The sequence below is a fragment of the Leopardus geoffroyi genome, chromosome C3, assembly GCF_018350155.1.
Source record: "Leopardus geoffroyi isolate Oge1 chromosome C3, O.geoffroyi_Oge1_pat1.0, whole genome shotgun sequence".
Classification (NCBI taxonomy): Eukaryota; Metazoa; Chordata; class Mammalia; order Carnivora; family Felidae; genus Leopardus; species Leopardus geoffroyi.
In genome coordinates, this window is record NC_059338.1 from 709,848 (window position 1) to 726,195 (window position 16,348).

Below are 16,348 nucleotides of genomic sequence, written 5' to 3' on the forward strand. Positions count from 1 at the left end.
ATTTTTAGAAAAAAAAAAGGTTGAGGGGTGCCTGGCTGGCTCCGTTGGTAGGGCATGTGACTCTTAATCTTAGGGTGGTGAGTTCAAGCCCCATGTTGGGCATGTAGCCTATTAAAAAAAAAAAAAAGTACTGGGGTGCCTGGGTAGCTCAGTCAGTTGAATGTCAGACTCTTGATTTCAGTTCAGGTCATGATCTCATGGTTTGTGAGCTTGAGCCCCATGTCGGGCTTTGTGCTAGCAGTTTGGAGCCTGCTTGGGATTCTCTCTCTTTCTCTCTCTCTCTCTCTCTCTGTCTCTCAAAATAAATAAACTAAAAAAAAGTATTAAAAACAGAAACAAAGGTTGAGTTCATTTTAGTACAGATAATTTTCAAGCAAATGAAGTAACTTTAGTTCATGCCCATTGGATTTCTGACACAGCTGCAATGAGTCAATGGTGTTGTGTTCTTCAAACACCAGGACCCCAGGTTTGGGCTCCCAGGGGCGGCAACTATGCTTCAGCCCTTGTTTTTCTGGAGCAACCTTGGCCAGTTAGCAGTAAGATCGCACCTTCTTTTTGAGCAATGGAATCAGGACACGCTTTTTTTCTTTTTTTTTTTAATGTTTATATATTTTGAGAGAGAGAGACAGGCAGAGAGAGAGAGGGAGAGAGAGCAAAGAACGGGAGGGGCAGAGAGAGAGGGAGACACAGAATCTGAAGCAGGCTCCAGGCTCTGAGCTGTCAGCGCAAAGCCTGAACCCACGAGGGGCTCGAACACAGGAATCTCGAGATCATGACCTGAGCCGATCCAGGCGCCCCACGACATGCTTTATCTGTGCATCACGGTGCTTCTGCTCACGGACTAGTAGGTCTTCTTTTTAAAAAGTTGGCCAAGAGTTGGGACGCCTGGGTGGCTCAGTCGGTTGAGCGTCCAACGCTTGGTTTCGGCTCAGGTCAGGATTTCATGGTTTGTGAGTTCGAGCCCTGCATCGGGCCCCACTCTGACAGTGAGGAGCTTACTTGGGATTCTGTCTCTACCTGTCTCTCTGCCCCTTCCCCACTCACCCTCTCTGTCTCTCTCTCTCAAAATAAATAAACTTGAAAAAAATTAAAAACAAAAAAATAAAAGTTGGCCAAGAGTATATGCCATGAAAATTAGGAATGATCTGGAAAAATGAACCTTCAGTAACACAAAGGAGTCCTAAAAACGTTAGAAAAGTGTTTTGAAATCCTTGAACAGAGAATACTCTTCCACAGTTGCATGAGATACTGTCATAATTACAGTGATTTCTGGATGCCACATGCTACACATCTGCCGCAGGGCCACAGGTTCATTTTAAAAGGATGTAACTGAGAAGTCAGAACAGCAGCGGGTGTGGACTTCCCAGCCCTCTGGGTGCCACTCCCCCCACCCCCACCCCCAACGCGCCACCAGCCCGGAAGCTCCCGGCTGAACCACGTTTGCGTGCACAGTCCAGCGTGCACGCTCACACTGCTGTGCGGCCGTCACCACCACCCGTGTCTATAACGCTTTTCATTTTGCAAAAGTAGAGCTCCACGCACATCCCACAATAATGCCATTCTTGTTTCCAGCCTCTGGCGGCCACTGCCGGACTCTGTCGCTATGAGTTAACCACTCCGGCTTCTTTATGCAAGCGAAGTCATCTAGGGTTTGTCCTGTGTCTGACTTATTTCTCTCGGCATAATGTCTTCAAAGTTCATTCATGCTCGAGCGTGTGTCAGAACTGCCTCCCTTTTTAAGACTGAATAATATTCGCTTGTATAGAGATCGCGGATTTTGTTTATCCGGTCATCCGTAGCTGGGCACTTGGGCTGTTTCCACCGCTTGGCCATTGTGAACAACCCTGCCATGAACATGGGTGCAAATATCTGTTCAAGTCCCTGCTTTGAATTCTTTTGTATGTAAGCCCCAAATCACGAGCTTAGGTCATATGATAAGTCTATGTTTAATTTTAACTATGTTGCTTCTGAACGGTTACAAAATCCCGACATTCTGTAGATGTTACCAGAAGGGGAGATGTTAGAACCCCCTTGTGACAACGGTGCTAGAAATCCCTTCTCTGGGGGTAAACTCAGCTGGCGAGTCAGCAGAAGGCAGAACTCTGCTGCAGGTGGTGCGTGGGGTGAACCAGACCGGGGATGCCGCACCCCCTGATGGTGAAAGTGGACAGGTGTCCCCAGGAAGGCTGAGGGCACCGGGCCCTGTCTGGGGCTTGACTCAAGGGGGTGCCACTGGCCTGGGCCACTGAGTTCTGCTGATCAGAGGGACCCTGTACGATACCTCAGCTGGCCACACAGGGAGGGGAAGGTTTCGGGAAATAAAGGGCACTTTCTGGCAGTCATTGATGTGTTGGGGCCAGAGGCCAGAGGAGGGGTCTGCTGGTCAGCCCAACCCACCCAGCACTTAGGGTCATAGCCTCTATAGGTGACAGAGAACAAAGGGTATTGTTTGAACTCTCCCAGTCAACGCCTGAGGGGTGGGGGTGGGGCAATTGAAAAGAGGAAACACACCCTCTTTGAGTTAGGGTCTAGGGGTCTTGACTGGCCGGCCCCTTTGGGGAACCATTCTACCTCTTGAGGCCCAAGGGAGGAGGAACAGACGTGAATGAGTACCTTTTGGATTCAAAACAATCCGTGTATTTATTCTGGGAGGTCTCCAATGGAGCCCTGTTGGTGGCCGACTTTAAGAGGTTAGCTTCCAGGTCCAAGGTGAGAGGGGGCTGGCAGGCAGGAAGCGTCTGATAAAAGTGATCCAGCCAAGGGGCGCCTGGGTGGCGCAGTCGGTTAAGCGTCCGACTTCAGCCAGGTCACGATCTCGCGGTCCGTGAGTTCGAGCCCCGCGTCGGGCTCTGTGCTGACAGCTCGGAGCCTGGAGCCTGTTTCAGATTCTGTCTCCCTCTCTCTCTGCCCCTCCCCCGTTCATGCTCTGTCTCTCTCTGTCCCAAAAATAAATAAACGTTGAAAAAAAAAAAAAAAAAAAAAAAGTGATCCAGCCCTTAGCTTCCCTGGGGAGACAAAGGGTGACTGACTGCAGGAACACGCCCTGGCTGGGGACAGGGGGCTGGGGGACCCAAAAAAAGGGCATCCCCGGTGCCAGCTCCTACTCTCCCACTGTCCCCAGCCTGCCTATCCTGGAGTGCCTGCGTGTGACGGAGTGTCCTTGTCCTGTGTCCGTGGCTCCCTCCTGGTGAGAGCTGGGCCTGCAGATGGGCGGTTCCCACAGAGAGACCTAGATGCATGGGGTCTGGCAGGTTGCATTTCAGGAGCTCTGTCCCTTCCTGTCAGCTTCTATCCACTTGGGAGCTCCTGTCAGCACAGGCCCATTCCGGCTGTCCCACGACCTTGATTTGGGTTAGGACCAGCCTGAAGCCCAAAGCGGAAAAGCACCTTCTAATTAGCATGTTGTTGCTGGTTGTCCAGAAACTTCTCAGCCTAGACCTTATTTCAGGATTTCCACCCCCCACCCACCCCCCTCAAGCTGAGCTCTGAGGCCACCCTGGCAGCTTCAGGCTCCCTGGGGAATACCGGTGGGGCCTTTCAAGAGCTCTTTGCGGTTGCTCCTGAAAGTCAAGCGCCAGCTTCCGTCAGATCAGGAGGGCGGATGTGCAGGTTCTGACATCTCTGATCACCTATGGCCCAGACCTGTCCAGATGCGCAGACATCGTCTGGGATCTTCACAACCTCCCTGACCAGGCTAGCCGCTCTTGTGTGTGTCTGACGGATGAGGAAAACGAAAACCCAGAGAGGGAACAGCAGTGGCAGAAACAGTAGGGGGAGGTCTGCCGGGCCCGGGGCTGCTGCGCTTTTGCCTCCAAAGCCCGGACTGCACGCTCGCTCGGAGCGGGAGGGGGCAGTAAGAGAATGCGGGGTTCGGTGGCCCCAGCCTCGTCCCAGATCCGTCAAACCGGAGTCTCCGAGGGTGGTTACGAGGGCTCCCCAGGTGATTCCAAGGGGGCCGCCCGGGGCCGCGAAACGGCATCCCCGGCACGCTCAGTCCCTTCGCCCCGTCCAGGTGCTCCGTTCACGGCAAAGTCCCGGTCCCGGGCCCCTCACCAAAAGTCGAAACCGCGCGCGGCAGGGGGCCCTGGGGAGGTTGGGGCGGCGCCCGCGGCCCAGGTGCGGCGCTCGCGGCCGGAAGCGGCTCCCCGACGGGCGGCGCGCGCGCTCGGCTTTCGCAACAGCGCCCCGGGCCGGCGGGGACGCTCCCGCTCCCGCGCCCGCTCCGCCAGGGCTTTCCTTCGCGGCCGGCACGGTCGGCGGCTGAGTCATGTGCGAGCGGGAAGTCACGCTGCCGCGGGGCCCGGGCCGGGAGAGCGCGGGGACCCGGGGGACGGCGGCCGCGCTCGGGGCCTGAGCCCGCCCCACCGCGCGCCCCGCCCCGCCCCGCCCCGCCCCGCCGCCCGGCCGCCCGGCCGCCCGGCCCCGCCGCCCCGGGACCTCGGCGCGTCAGCCGCGGAGGAAGCATGCTGGCCCTGCGCTGCGCGCTGCTCACCGCCCTGCTGGCCGCGCCAGGGGCCGCCCTGACCCCCGGGGACTGTCCCGCGCCGGGTAAGGTCTTCGCGCGCACCTGGAGGGCGGGGGCGGCCGGCGGGGGGAGGGGGGCGGCACCCCTCTTCCGTGGCCGCCGACTTGGCGTGTGGTCGGGGGGCCGCGTCTCGAACCTCCTTCTCTGCGCCCCCGGGGGTCTTGACGCGGGGTGGGGGGGGGGGCGGCGCAGGCCCAGGGGGGCGCATTCCCGCGGGGGCGGCCGGGGCACCGGCGCCGCTCTCGTCGTTGGCTTTGGGGGCCGCGTCGCTGGCGCTTCCCCCTCCGCCTCGGCCCCGGGTGCACGCGTGTGTGTGTGTGTGTGTGTGTGTGTGTGTGTCACAGCCCCGACTGCGAGGGAGCTGGCACCTCCCGCGGCCCCCCGGCCCGGGAATTTAACCCCGGTGGGGAGGTTGGCCCGGGAGGGGAGTCGGGAGCCTTGGGGCTGGCGCACGCTGGGCTCCCTGGCCAGAGGACAGGAGGGGCGGGGCAGAGGGCAGCGGACACTTTTGCTCCTGTTGACTGTAATCGGCCCCTGGCAGCCAAGCGCGTCCATGGGTTCTGGCCACGCGCCCAGTTGTGTCCGGGCTCTCCGGCCACCGCTTCTCCAGAGACTTCTTTTCGGGTACTACGGGGGCCTCTTTGAGGAGCGGCTTGCAGGTTTCTGGGAGCAGGTGGGTCCTGTCCTGGGCCGACATCCTCAGCGCAGCCGTCTCTCTGCTGGGAGAGGGGACTCCAGAAGCTATAGGGGGGTGAGCGCTTTGCTTTCTGGACGGCGGTGCCCCTTGTGCTGCACAGAGGAGAACGGAGGGGCCCCCCTTCTCAGCACACACTGGGAACCCCTGAAGGTGGCAGCCACTGCTGACCGAGGCTTCAGGTACCTTCCACATGTGTTCTGGTTCTCTGCTGGATCTAAAATCTACTTGGTTCCTGGGGTTCCTGGGTGGCTCAGTCGGTTAAGCATCTGACTGGGGATCGGGTCATGATCTCATGGTTTGTGAGTTCGAGCCCCGTGTCCAGCTTGGTGCTGACAGCTCGGAGCCCGGAGCCTGCTTTGGATTCTGTGTCTCCTTCTGTCTCTACTCCTCCCCCACTTGTGCTCTCTCTCTGTCTCTCGAAAATAAGTAAATGTAAATATATATTTACATATATATATACATGTGTGTATACATATATATGCATATACACGTGTATATACATATATACGTGTATGCTCGTGTATATGCATATATATACATATATATGTATATATATATATATATACATACATATATATGTATATATGATATACTTCGATCCAAAGCGGACACTGATCCAAAGGCCCAGAGAGGCTGGGATGGGATGCGGTCAGGCCCTTGGTGGAGGCGGGCCCGAGATTCCCAACAGTAGAGCTAGTCCTCTGCCTGAGCTGAGCTGAGAGCCCTGCCTGCTGGCTGAGGACTGGGGCAGGACGGGCAAGGGGAGGGAAGTGAGGCCCGGGCTTGTCCGCTGTGGTGCCAGAGGTGTGCCAGGCAGGGTTGAGGCCACACTCTCCCCCCACCCCCGGGAGGGAGCAAGGTTCCCCGGCCTGCCTGCGTCTGGCTCCTCACACCACACCCCAGGGCACCTGCCCCGGAAGCTTCCTGCTGCGGTTTCTGTGCCCTCTGGCTCCCGAGTGGCCTGGCCGCTGGGCATTGCAAAGGGCCGCCCACTGCAGTCAGTCTCTATCCCCTGGCGCTCCAGAGGGACGGGCGAGGCGGTCTCCAGGCCTGGGCGGCCCACGAAAGGCAGAACTGAGAATTGGGGGAGGAAGCGAAAGCCCAACTCAGAAGGAAAATGCCGAGAAGTAGAAAATACCCAGCTCTCCTCCCACACCCACGCAGCCCGCGCGAGCTGGAGAGGCGACATGAAGACACTGTACAGGAAGCGCACAGCAGATGGCTGAGAAGCGCTGCCTTTGGGGAAGTGAGGGGGCAGCAGAGGCTGGAGGGAGCTGAGTTAGAGGGGGAACCCCGCTGCTTCTCCAGGCTGGGGCTCTGGTAGCCAGGAGGCGTGCTTCCCCCGCCCGCGAGCCTGAGCCCGGAGCCCACAGGGCCGCTCAGGTGAACCTGGGGCCCAGACAGGCGGGGACTCAGGTGTTGGGCGTGGAAGGCCTGGACACGGGTGACTCAGGTTCCTTCCGCCTTCTGGAGAGCGAGCTGGCACGCGAAACAAGCACATACACCTCGAAGTCTCTCAAAAGTCCTTTCTCAACTGCTGAACTCCCCTCTAGGGCGCCTTCTTCCTGCCCCCCGTGTCCCCCCGTTCCCAGCCTCACCCTGCATCAGCGTTTCTCAGAAGGGTGGCACTGGGGCTGGTTGCATCAGAATTGGGGTGTGTGCGCGCGCGAGTTGGCCAAGTCCCGTTCCCCACCCTGGATTTACTGAAGAGAAGTATCTGGAAGGGAGGCTCGGGAAGAGTCCTTTCCAACCCATCCTGTTTGTGAGTGGCGGGTCTGAGGATGACCCACGGAAGGGTGTGCTTGAGGAGCTGAAGCCAGGCTTCTAGTTGCCAGAAATCTCTCCCCGCTTTCCCTCTGCCCTTGTTTATTCGTCGCAGCGGACGCTGAGTCCGCGTAAAGCCCTGTGGGGCCTGTGTGGGACCAGCTACCCAGACTCCGCCCTAGAAGGAGCTTGAAAATGGCCAAATGTAAATCCCAGAGAGAGGCTGAGAAAATCCAGCTGCCTAAAGGCCTTTGGTACCAACTTCCCAAAGACAGATCGTCTGGGGTGGGGGAGGGTGCAGAGAGGAAGCTCCTTGAGGGGCGAGGGGACCCCAGGCGGCAGGTGCAGGTGGGCAAACCAAACCGGGAGCGGCCCGGGGCGGGGAGCTCACTGCTGTAGATATGCACCCCCTTCCCCTCTCCCCTCCTTCCCCTGTCCTGCAGCCACTTACCAGGTGTGTCTATTTATATTTACATCCGTTACACTGAAGCTGCCTGGGGGCTCAGTTGGTTGAGCTGAGTATCTGACTTAGGCTCAGGTCATGATCTCAAAGTTCGTGGGTTTGAACCCTGTGTCGGGCTCTGTGCTGACAGCTGGGAGCCTAGAGCCTGCTTCAGATTCTCTGTCTCCCTCTCTCTCTGCCCCTCCCCTGCTCACGCTCTGTCCCTCTCTCTTTCAAAAATAAATAAACATAAAAAAATAAACTAAATTAATTGATTACAATGGAGTCCAGTTAAAAATGCAGTTCCTTGGGGTGCCTGGGTGGCTCAGTCAGTTGAGTGTCCCGACTCTTTTTTTGGTTCTTTTTGTTTCTGTTTTTGCCAACTCTCGATTTTGGCTCAGGTCATGATCCCGGGGTCCTGGGACCAAGCTCCACTCTCTCTCTCCCTGTGCTCCTCTCCCCCGCTCGTGTGTGTGCTTGCTTCCCCTCCCCCCCACCAAAAAAACAAAAACAAAAACAAGATAGCACACACAATGTAGTTCCTTTGTTGGACTAGCTACGTGTCAGGCGCTCTGTGGTACCTGTGAGTAGTGGCTGACGTCTTGCACACAGAGCACGTCCATCACGGCAGAAAGTTCTGCGGGACGTGCCGCTGCTGTAGAGCACGAAACAGTTTCTTCCGGACCCTTTCGGCTGCTTCTTCCTTTACCCCTCTCTGGACCTTCTCTTCTCCGCCTGAACACAGCCCATCGTCACCGGTGATGGTTCAGGTTTGGGGACAGATCTCTGCCCAGCCCTGCCGTGTACAGATGACGTGAGTTTGTGTGAGTGAATTTGCCTCTTGGAGACTCACTGTTCTCATCTAGAAAATAGAAATAATTGTACCAGCTAAGCGGGTGGTTGTAAAGAGGAAAGAAGATGTTAGGCAGAGTGTATGGAGCAGTCCATGGTGCACAGCGAGTGCTAATAATCCACACATTTGAGAAAAGTATGTTTAAAGCTTTTAAAAAATGTTTACTTATTGGGGCGCCTGGGTGGCGCAGTCGGTTAAGCGTCCGACTTCAGCCAGGTCACGATCTCGCTGTCCGTGAGTTCGAGCCCCGCGTCGGGCCCTGGGCTGACGGCTCAGAGCCTGGAGCCTGCTTCCGATTCTGTGTCTCCCTCTCTCTCTCTTTGCCCCTCCCCCGTTCATGCTCTGTCTCTCTCTGTCCCAAAAATAAATAAACGTTGAAAAAAAAACTTTTTAAAAATGTTTACTTACTTTGAGAGCGGGGGAGGGGCAGAGAGAGAGGGAGAGAGCATCCCAAGCAGGCTCTGAACTGTCAGCGCAGAGCCCGACCTGGGGCTGATCTCATGAACCGCGAGATCACGACCTGAGCCGAACGAAACCAGGAGTCAGATGCTCAGCCGACTGAGCCCCGCCAGGCGGCCCTTGAAAAAAGTATTCTGAGCTCCTCGTCTGTTCCAGATGCTGCTCTCAGAATTGTGGGTGCTAAAATGAGCAAAACAGACAAAGATCCTGGCTCACTGGGGCTTCATCCTGTGGAGATGTGAGCTTAATACATAATGTGATGGTTACTAGGGCCAAGGACGAAGAGAAAGAGGGGGTTGGAACTGTGTGTAGATATAGGGGCCTATAGGGTGGACCTTTCTGAGGGAAGGCCAGGGAAGTTCTCACGGAGAGGATGATATTTGGATGAGGGCCTGAAGGGAATACGAAAGCATTCAGGGATCCCTTAGACACCAGTTTGGCAGGGAAAGTCCGTCCTCTTTAGCGCTGTGATGCTCTCTGATCCTGAGGGCCTGGAGCAGAGGGCTCCCTGGGGACACTAGCTGGACAGGAAGTGCTAAATGTCGCATCATTAACTGCCATCGTGGCAGGAGTCTTTAGAAGAGAACCTGGAGGGGCCTGGAGTGATGGAGGAAGGCTTTTAGCTCTCAGACCCCCCCCTCCCCCCGGCCAAGCCCCAGGAGCAGCTTCCTGTGGATGATTAACCTGTGTGCTTTCCTCTCTGGGCTCGAGATCCAGAAAGGTCTGCAGCCTCGGGCAGGGCCAGGTGGTGCCAGGTGGTGCCAGGTCCAGGCTTGATGTCTCTGCCCCTCGCAGGCCCCCTGCTCTCACCTGCCCTCTGCTGGCTCTGCTCTGGGGCCCCGAGGCCCTGCATCCAGGCTGCCTCCCCCCACCTGCCCTCAGTTTCCCTCCAGCTCCCAAGTCCCCTTCCTGAGAAGCATCCTTCGGTCTCTCCTCCGAATGTGTTACTGTAACGGTTACACAGAGAGGTGTGCGCGGTTCCACCCCTCATGGCAGCCGAAGGCGCTGGACCCTGGGGTTGGACCCCTGGCGCACGTGGGGTGGGCCGTAGGACGGCACGTTTCGTTGGAGGGGAGATCCGGAGGTCGGTTTTGGACGCGCTGGAATGGAGACGTCTATCAGACCACCGATGACGGACGCCGATGAGATGGGACGCAGGGACCTGCGGTTTGGGAACGAGGACCGGGCTCGAGGTGTGAATGTGGGAGTCTCTAACAGACGTGTTCTACCCAGCCTTGAGAGTGGCCGGCCTCACGCGGGGCGAGTGTAGCTGGAGAGGAGAGGCCCGGCCGAACGTGTGAGGCTGGCAGAGGAGGAGACCCAGGAGGTGAGAGCAGTGAGGTCAGGGGCAGCCAGGACAGTTGGAAGCCCCGTGAGGACAGGACGAGGCGGCAGGGACAGTAGTGCACTTGGGTGGAGGCGGAAAGCCCGGAGTGGATTCATGAGCGGACGGGAGTGGGGAAACAGCACCGCGGGCGTAGGCTCCTCTTTTGAGGAGCTTAGCTGTAAAGGGGGTGAAGAAATGGAGTGTGCCTTAGCCGGACGAGTGGGATCCAGCAAAAGGATTTCTAGAAAGATGACCGGACCGTCTGCCCGCTTGCATGCTCACGGGAGTGATGCGGCACAGACCAAAAGTGGACAGAGGGGAGAAGCTGCTGAAGCAGTATCCTTGAGTGGGTGGGAGGAAATAGGGCTCAGAGAGGTTAGCAGCCTGCCCGAGCTCACACAGCAGGGGAGTGGCAGGCGAGACTCCGAACCCTGCTCTTTGCACTAAACCGTGTGTGTTGCCGATTCCCACCCCCCCCCCCCGCCGGCCCCCGAAGTGCAAGGATGCCAAGGTCACCTTCTCTTCACAGCATCCTCGTCAGAGACTCAGCAACACCATGCCGTGGGTGTGGCGGAGACGGCGCGCTGTGGCCCAGAGGGAGGGTCCTGTTGCCTCCTCTCACTGACCGCCCCCTCCCTCGTGGGCGTCCGCGTCACTTTCTCCCACGCCGTTGCAAGCGTGGTCCCTACCGGCGAGCTTTCCCGAAGAGAGGCAGCTGGTCTGCGTGGGGCTGATGGTCCAGGCCTTCTGCTGCTGCCCACTCGGGGCAGGGCACCTGAAGCCGAGGCGGACGAGACTTCTCACCCGAAAGTGGGGCTCGATGGGTGTCTCTGGCCCCGAGAGCGCAGCAGGCTGGGAGGAGGGGAGGCCACAGCAGGACTTTGCTGCGGAAGAGGGGAGAGCCGCTCGGGCAGCGGGTGTAGCACTTACGACTGCTTGCGTTTCTGGAGAGATCAGGTGCATCTGGAAAATAGCCCTGAGGTTCTCACCGCAGTCGTCTAGTGTAATCCTCGACGCGGCCTCTGAAGGAGGTGTTCTCATGTTTCCGTTTTATGGAGAGGCTAAGAGGAGGCTCATGGCTGTGAGTGACGGCCCGGGGCTGGGGCTTGGCCCCTGAGCCCGCACCCAGTGGACTAGGAGAGAGTTCAGACAAAGAACTTCCTCGCGAATGTTGCGGTGTTTCAGTGTGTGGATCGGCCGGGTCCCTGTCACAGGCCCCTGCTTACGGCCGGCCTCGCTGTGCTGCTGTCTGCAGGGCTGCAGGGGACGAGCCCCGCCCCTCCTGGTGCCGGCGTGTGGGGACACGCAGGGCAGACGCCTCGCGGGGTGAACGCGGGTCCCGGGGCGTGTACGTTTGGAATTCTGAGAGAGGATAGAAGCTACCCCCAGCAGCGAGGGGAGAACGGCTGTGGCCCCTGCACCTTTGCCAAGTGTGTTACTGAGCTGGTTGCTCCATGGCAAATGGTGTCTGTGTGGAATTCATTCGCGTTCACTGTATCTGAGTGACACCGTGCAGGAGTTTTCATGTTTGAGAGACGTTTGCCTCGTCTGTTTCTGTGAACCGTGTGTTCGTGTTCATTGGGCTGTTGGTCTTTTATTGTTTATGGGAGCTCTTCATATATTAAGGACTTTATGATGTGAGTTATGAATATTTTTCTCCAGTTTGTCATTCGTCTTTTGACTTTTTGGGGGGAGATGGTGTTTGCCGTGCAGATTATTTTTACTGTAGTTAGATTTATCAATCTCTTTTACGATGTCTAGGTTTTGTATCCTACTTTAAAAAAATTTTTTTTTTTTTAATTTTTTTTTTTTTTCAACTTTTATTTATTTTTGGGACAGAGAGAGACAGAGCATGAACGGGGGAGGGGCAGAGAGAGAGGGAGACACAGAATCAGAAACAGGCTCCAGGCTCTGAGCCATCAGCCCAGAGCCCGACGCGGGGCTCGAACTCACGGACCGCGAGATCGTGACCTGGCTGAAGTCGGACGCTTAACCGACTGCGCCACCCAGGCGCCCCTTAAAAATTTTTTTTAATGTTTATTTTTGAGAGAGAGAGAGAGACAGAGTGTGAGTGGGGGAGGGGCAGAGAGAGAGGGAGACGCAGAATCCGAAGCAGGCCCCAGGCTCAGAGCCGTCAGCACAGAGCCCGGCACGGGGCTCAAACTCAGGAACCGTGAGGTCATGACCTGAGCCGAAGAGCTGAGCTGAAGTCAGACGCTCAACGGACTGAGCCATCCAGTGCCCCCGGAACTAATTTTTAAAAATGGTGGTAAAGTACACATAAAATTTGGGGGCCTGGGTGGCTCAATCGGTTAAGCGTCCGACTTCAGCTCAGGTCACGATCTCGCGGTCGGTGAGTTCGAGCCCCGCGTCGGGCTCTGGGCTGACCGCTCAGAGCCTGGAGCCTGTTTCAGATTCTGTGTCTCCCTCTCTCTCTGACCGTCCCCCGTTCATGCTCTGTCTCTCTCTGTCTCAAAAATAAATAAACGTTAAAAAAAATTAAAATTATATAAAAAAAGTACACATAAAATTTATCATTTTAGCCATTTTATTTTTTTTTTCAACGTTTTTTTTGTTTTTTTTTTTGGGGACAGAGAGAGAGACAGAGCATGAACGGGGGAGGGGCAGAGAGAGAGGGAGACACAGACTCGGAAACAGGCAACAGGCTCTGAGCCATCAGCCCAGAGCCCGACGTGGGGCTCGAACTCACGGACCGCGAGATTGTGACCTGGCTGAAGTCGCTTAACCGACTGCGCCACCCAGGCGCCCCTAGCCATTTTATTTTTTAAAGTTTATGTATTTGTTTTGAGAGAGAGAGTGTGAGCCGGGGAGAGGGAGAGAGAGAGAATCCTAAGCAGACTCTGTGCTGTCAGTGCAGAGCCCCACGTGAGGCTCCATCACATGACCGTGAGATCATGACCTGAGCCAAAATCAAGAGCCGGAGTCTTAACCAACTGAGGCACCCAGGCGCCCCTCATCTTAGCCATTTTAAAGTGTGCAGTTCGTTAGTGCAGACTAAGCTGTTTGGGGGTGTCATTTCTGAACCATTTCTAGTCTTTTTCCTGCTTCAGTCTGTCGGTGCCAATGCCTGCTGCTCTCACAACTGTGGCTTGCAGGTGTGGTGGGCTGATTCCCATCTCCTCCCTCCACTTCCTCAGAATCGTTCTGGCTGCGCTTGAACTCTAGAATCCGTGTGTCCAGCCCAAAACATTCCTCTTGGTGTTTTCATTAGGGTCACGTGGAGTTTGGAGATGGGTGTAGGGAGCACTGCCATTCACGATGCCGCGTCCTCCTGTCTCAGCACATGGCGGGGCTGGGGGGCCAGGGTCCTTCCTGGCTTTGCGGCTGCCTGCTGCCGGTTCGGAGCCGCCTCCTTCTTGGGGACGCGGGGCAAGCTGGACCGATGGCTGTGGCTCACAGGTGCGTGTGCGTGCAGGCGTGTGTGTGTGTGTGTGTGTGTGCAGGTGCGTGGTGCGTGTGCGCGCCCGCGTGGGGAGGGGTCGTAGGCCCGGGCTCAGGCAGCGGTGGGACCTTGGGAGCTGACTTGGGGCCTTCATTAAAATGTGCATGGCCGGGGGCGCCTGGGTGGCGCAGTTGGTTACGCGTCCGACTTCAGCCAGGTCACGATCTCACGGTCCGTGAGTTTGAGCCCCGCGTCGGGCTCTGGGCTGGTGGCTCAGAGCCTGGAGCCTGTTTCCGATTCTGTGTCTCCCTCTCCCTCTGCCCCTCCCCCGTTCATGCTCTGTCTCTCTCTGTCCCAAAAATAAATAAACGTTGAAAAAAAAAATTAAAAAAAAAAAATGTGCGTGGCCGTGCCTCACGCACAGACCAGCGTGCTCAGCGTAAACCTGCAGCTTGGTGAATTGTCACAGATGGCGTGCCCCTGCGGTTGCCCCTCGGACGAGGAGCAGACACGACCAGGCCCCCCCCCCCCCCACACCGTGCCGTGGCGCCTCAAACCGTTAGTTCCACAGGTCTAGAGTGCAGGGCGGTGGGCAGCGTTTGGGGGGCGCCCGGTGGTGCCATCCGCGAGCCGGCCGAGTTCGGAAACAGGATTGGCTGTGCTCCGGGCCGGCCGAGGGGTGGACATGACTGGGGGGGCGGAGTGCAGGGTCCAGTCCCCCCCACACTGCTGCCAGTTGGCCTGAGGGGCGGGGCGGCCCTTCCGTATCTTTTCCTCTAATTGGGTGCTAATCTCTGAGAGGTGACCGGGCCAGACCTGGGCAGGGCCAGCACATGCCCTCCGAGGCCGCCGGGGCAGGGTCCTGGGCTTGTCTCTGGAGGACTTGGTCCGGGTGCTGGTCCGCAGGCCAGGCATCCAGCAGCACCTTTGTGTGGGTCCTGAGGAGCCTCCTCTCCCCGCGCAGGGCGTGGTCACAGTGAGGAGCCAAGGTACACAGGGCTCTGCCAGATACAAGGCAAATACAAGCAGGTACAGCACCGCAAACGAGAGAGGAGGGGTGCGGCCGCGGGCAGGGGAAGAGGCGGGGTGGGGGCTGAGCTAGAGAAGGCGGCTGGCCTCTCCCTGTGTCCCGGGGAGTTTAGGCCGGTGAGTGGGTGCCCTGTGAGAGCAGGAGTGTGCGTGCATGTGCGTGCGTGGAGGGTCTCACAAGCTGCCGCCCCGGGGGACGGTCAGGGTGCTTGGCCCCTGACTCCTGTAAGAGCCCTGCACCCACTACTCCGGTGGGGGGCTCTGCCGAGGGGGCCTGCTGCCCTCAGGTCCCTCTCACCCAGGGCTCCCCTCCACCAGCCTCCGTGATGGGTGGAAAGGCACGGGAAGAGTGGGGAGAGACGGTTGGCAGGCAGCCCGGAGAAGGGGGAGCCGGGGGGGGGGTGCCCAGAGAGGCCCCTGCCCGGAGGAGAGAGACGCGTGGCCAGACACACCTGGAACCGATGCAGACGACTGCCCTCGATAGCTGTGCGAATCGGGCAAGTTCCTGGACTTCCCTGAGCTTGTGTCACCTCAGCCGTGATATGGGACGGGCTTTGCCTTCCCAGCGAGGTGATGGCGAGGAGCAGCGGGCTCGTGGGTGAGCCGCTGAGCTCACGATCGGTGGTGAGCGTTACGATTGTCACGTGGAGAGCAGGACGTGTGTTCCAGCTGGCAGCCGGAGAGCGCTGGGGACGTCTTCTGGGCTCCCCGGGACTGAATTCGCTTCTGGACGCAGGTACCCACGTTCCTCCGGAGGCTTCGCGGCAGCCACTCCCTTCCAGTTCAAGGCCTTTATTGCCGAGAAGGGACCTGGTTTCTCCGTGACCCCTTCTGAGACCCTGGGCCTCTGCAGCCGGAGAGGCTGGAGTCCGTCCTGTGGTGCCAGCCGGCTGGTCAGCCAGACCCGAGCCCCTGCTCAGAAAGCAGGGGTGGGATTCGCAGGCGTGCACTAAGCCTGGGTCCTCCGCGGCCGTGCGCTGGGGAGCCGGTTCACCGCTTGCATAAGTGGGGCGGGGAAGCGAGCCTGTTTTTGCTGGCAAGAGCGGCCGCGAGCTGCAACAGAGTTGAGAAATTTATCTCCGTGGGCATGTTTTTCTGATTATTGACATTTGCAAGTTTACTTGAGGAGGGAAAAAAAGTAGAAAAACAGCAAAGCTGTTTCGGTTTCTGGCACCTGACCTTAGGTCTGGAATGGGGCTCCTCCCCGCTTCCCGGAGCTGTGCCGTAGAGCGCCCCCCCCCCCAGGGGGCTCCAGTGCCCCGGGGAGTGGGCTTGCGTGGGGCTATAGGGCCTCAGCTCTCTTCGTCTTGAGGAAGGGGAGGCAGGGAGGCTGTGGAACCCCTCCCTTAGGGCTTCGCGGGGAAAAGACAAGCATTTGTCTAAGGGCATAGGGGTCCGGCTACATCCCTGTCCAAAGCAAAGTCATCAGCTATTAAATAATAAATCTATCAATTGTGTGTTTTCAAGCTGAGACAGATAATAGACGTGCTTCCTGACCTCCGAGAGCTGACGACCCCACGTGGTAAGATGCCAGAGGCAGGAGTGGGGGCAGTAGGGAGGGACCTTCAGACTTCACAGACAGAGACTGGGGCTTGGCCGGGGGCCTGTGAATCGTTGATGAGACCGGGGATGGGCTCGGGCCTCCTGTCCCCTCCACGCCGGGCTGCCCCCGTCGGCCCACAAGTGCCTGGCATTCGGGGAGGAGATGTTGGAGCTTGTTTTGGGGAGAGGACACTCTTCAGATCTTGGGCCCTGGTGACGTCTTATGGCCTCTGCGGGACCCTTTCCTTCACAGGAAGCTGGGGAGCAGGGTGCCGTCGTGCGTCTGACACTAGGCGTGAGAAGAAGG

The 16,348-nt window shown here is 57.9% G+C and overlaps 1 protein-coding gene across 4 annotated transcripts in view; it reads left to right on the forward strand.

Moving 5' to 3' along the window:
• The first annotated feature begins 4,232 nt into the window (after positions 1-4,232).
• Positions 4,233-16,348, forward strand: part of IL6R (interleukin 6 receptor) — a 43,271-nt gene continuing 31,155 nt past the window's right edge. For 2 of the 4 annotated variants that reach the window (XM_045456022.1, XM_045456021.1), the window contains exon 1: positions 15,039-15,235. In XM_045456022.1, the coding sequence (XP_045311978.1) occupies positions 15,073-15,235 (163 nt within the window). In that variant the 5' untranslated portion in view covers positions 15,039-15,072. Of the gene's footprint in view, positions 4,549-15,038; positions 15,236-16,348 lie in introns of those variants that run through there. The other 2 variants (XM_045456020.1, XM_045456019.1) reach the window with 2 other exon arrangements.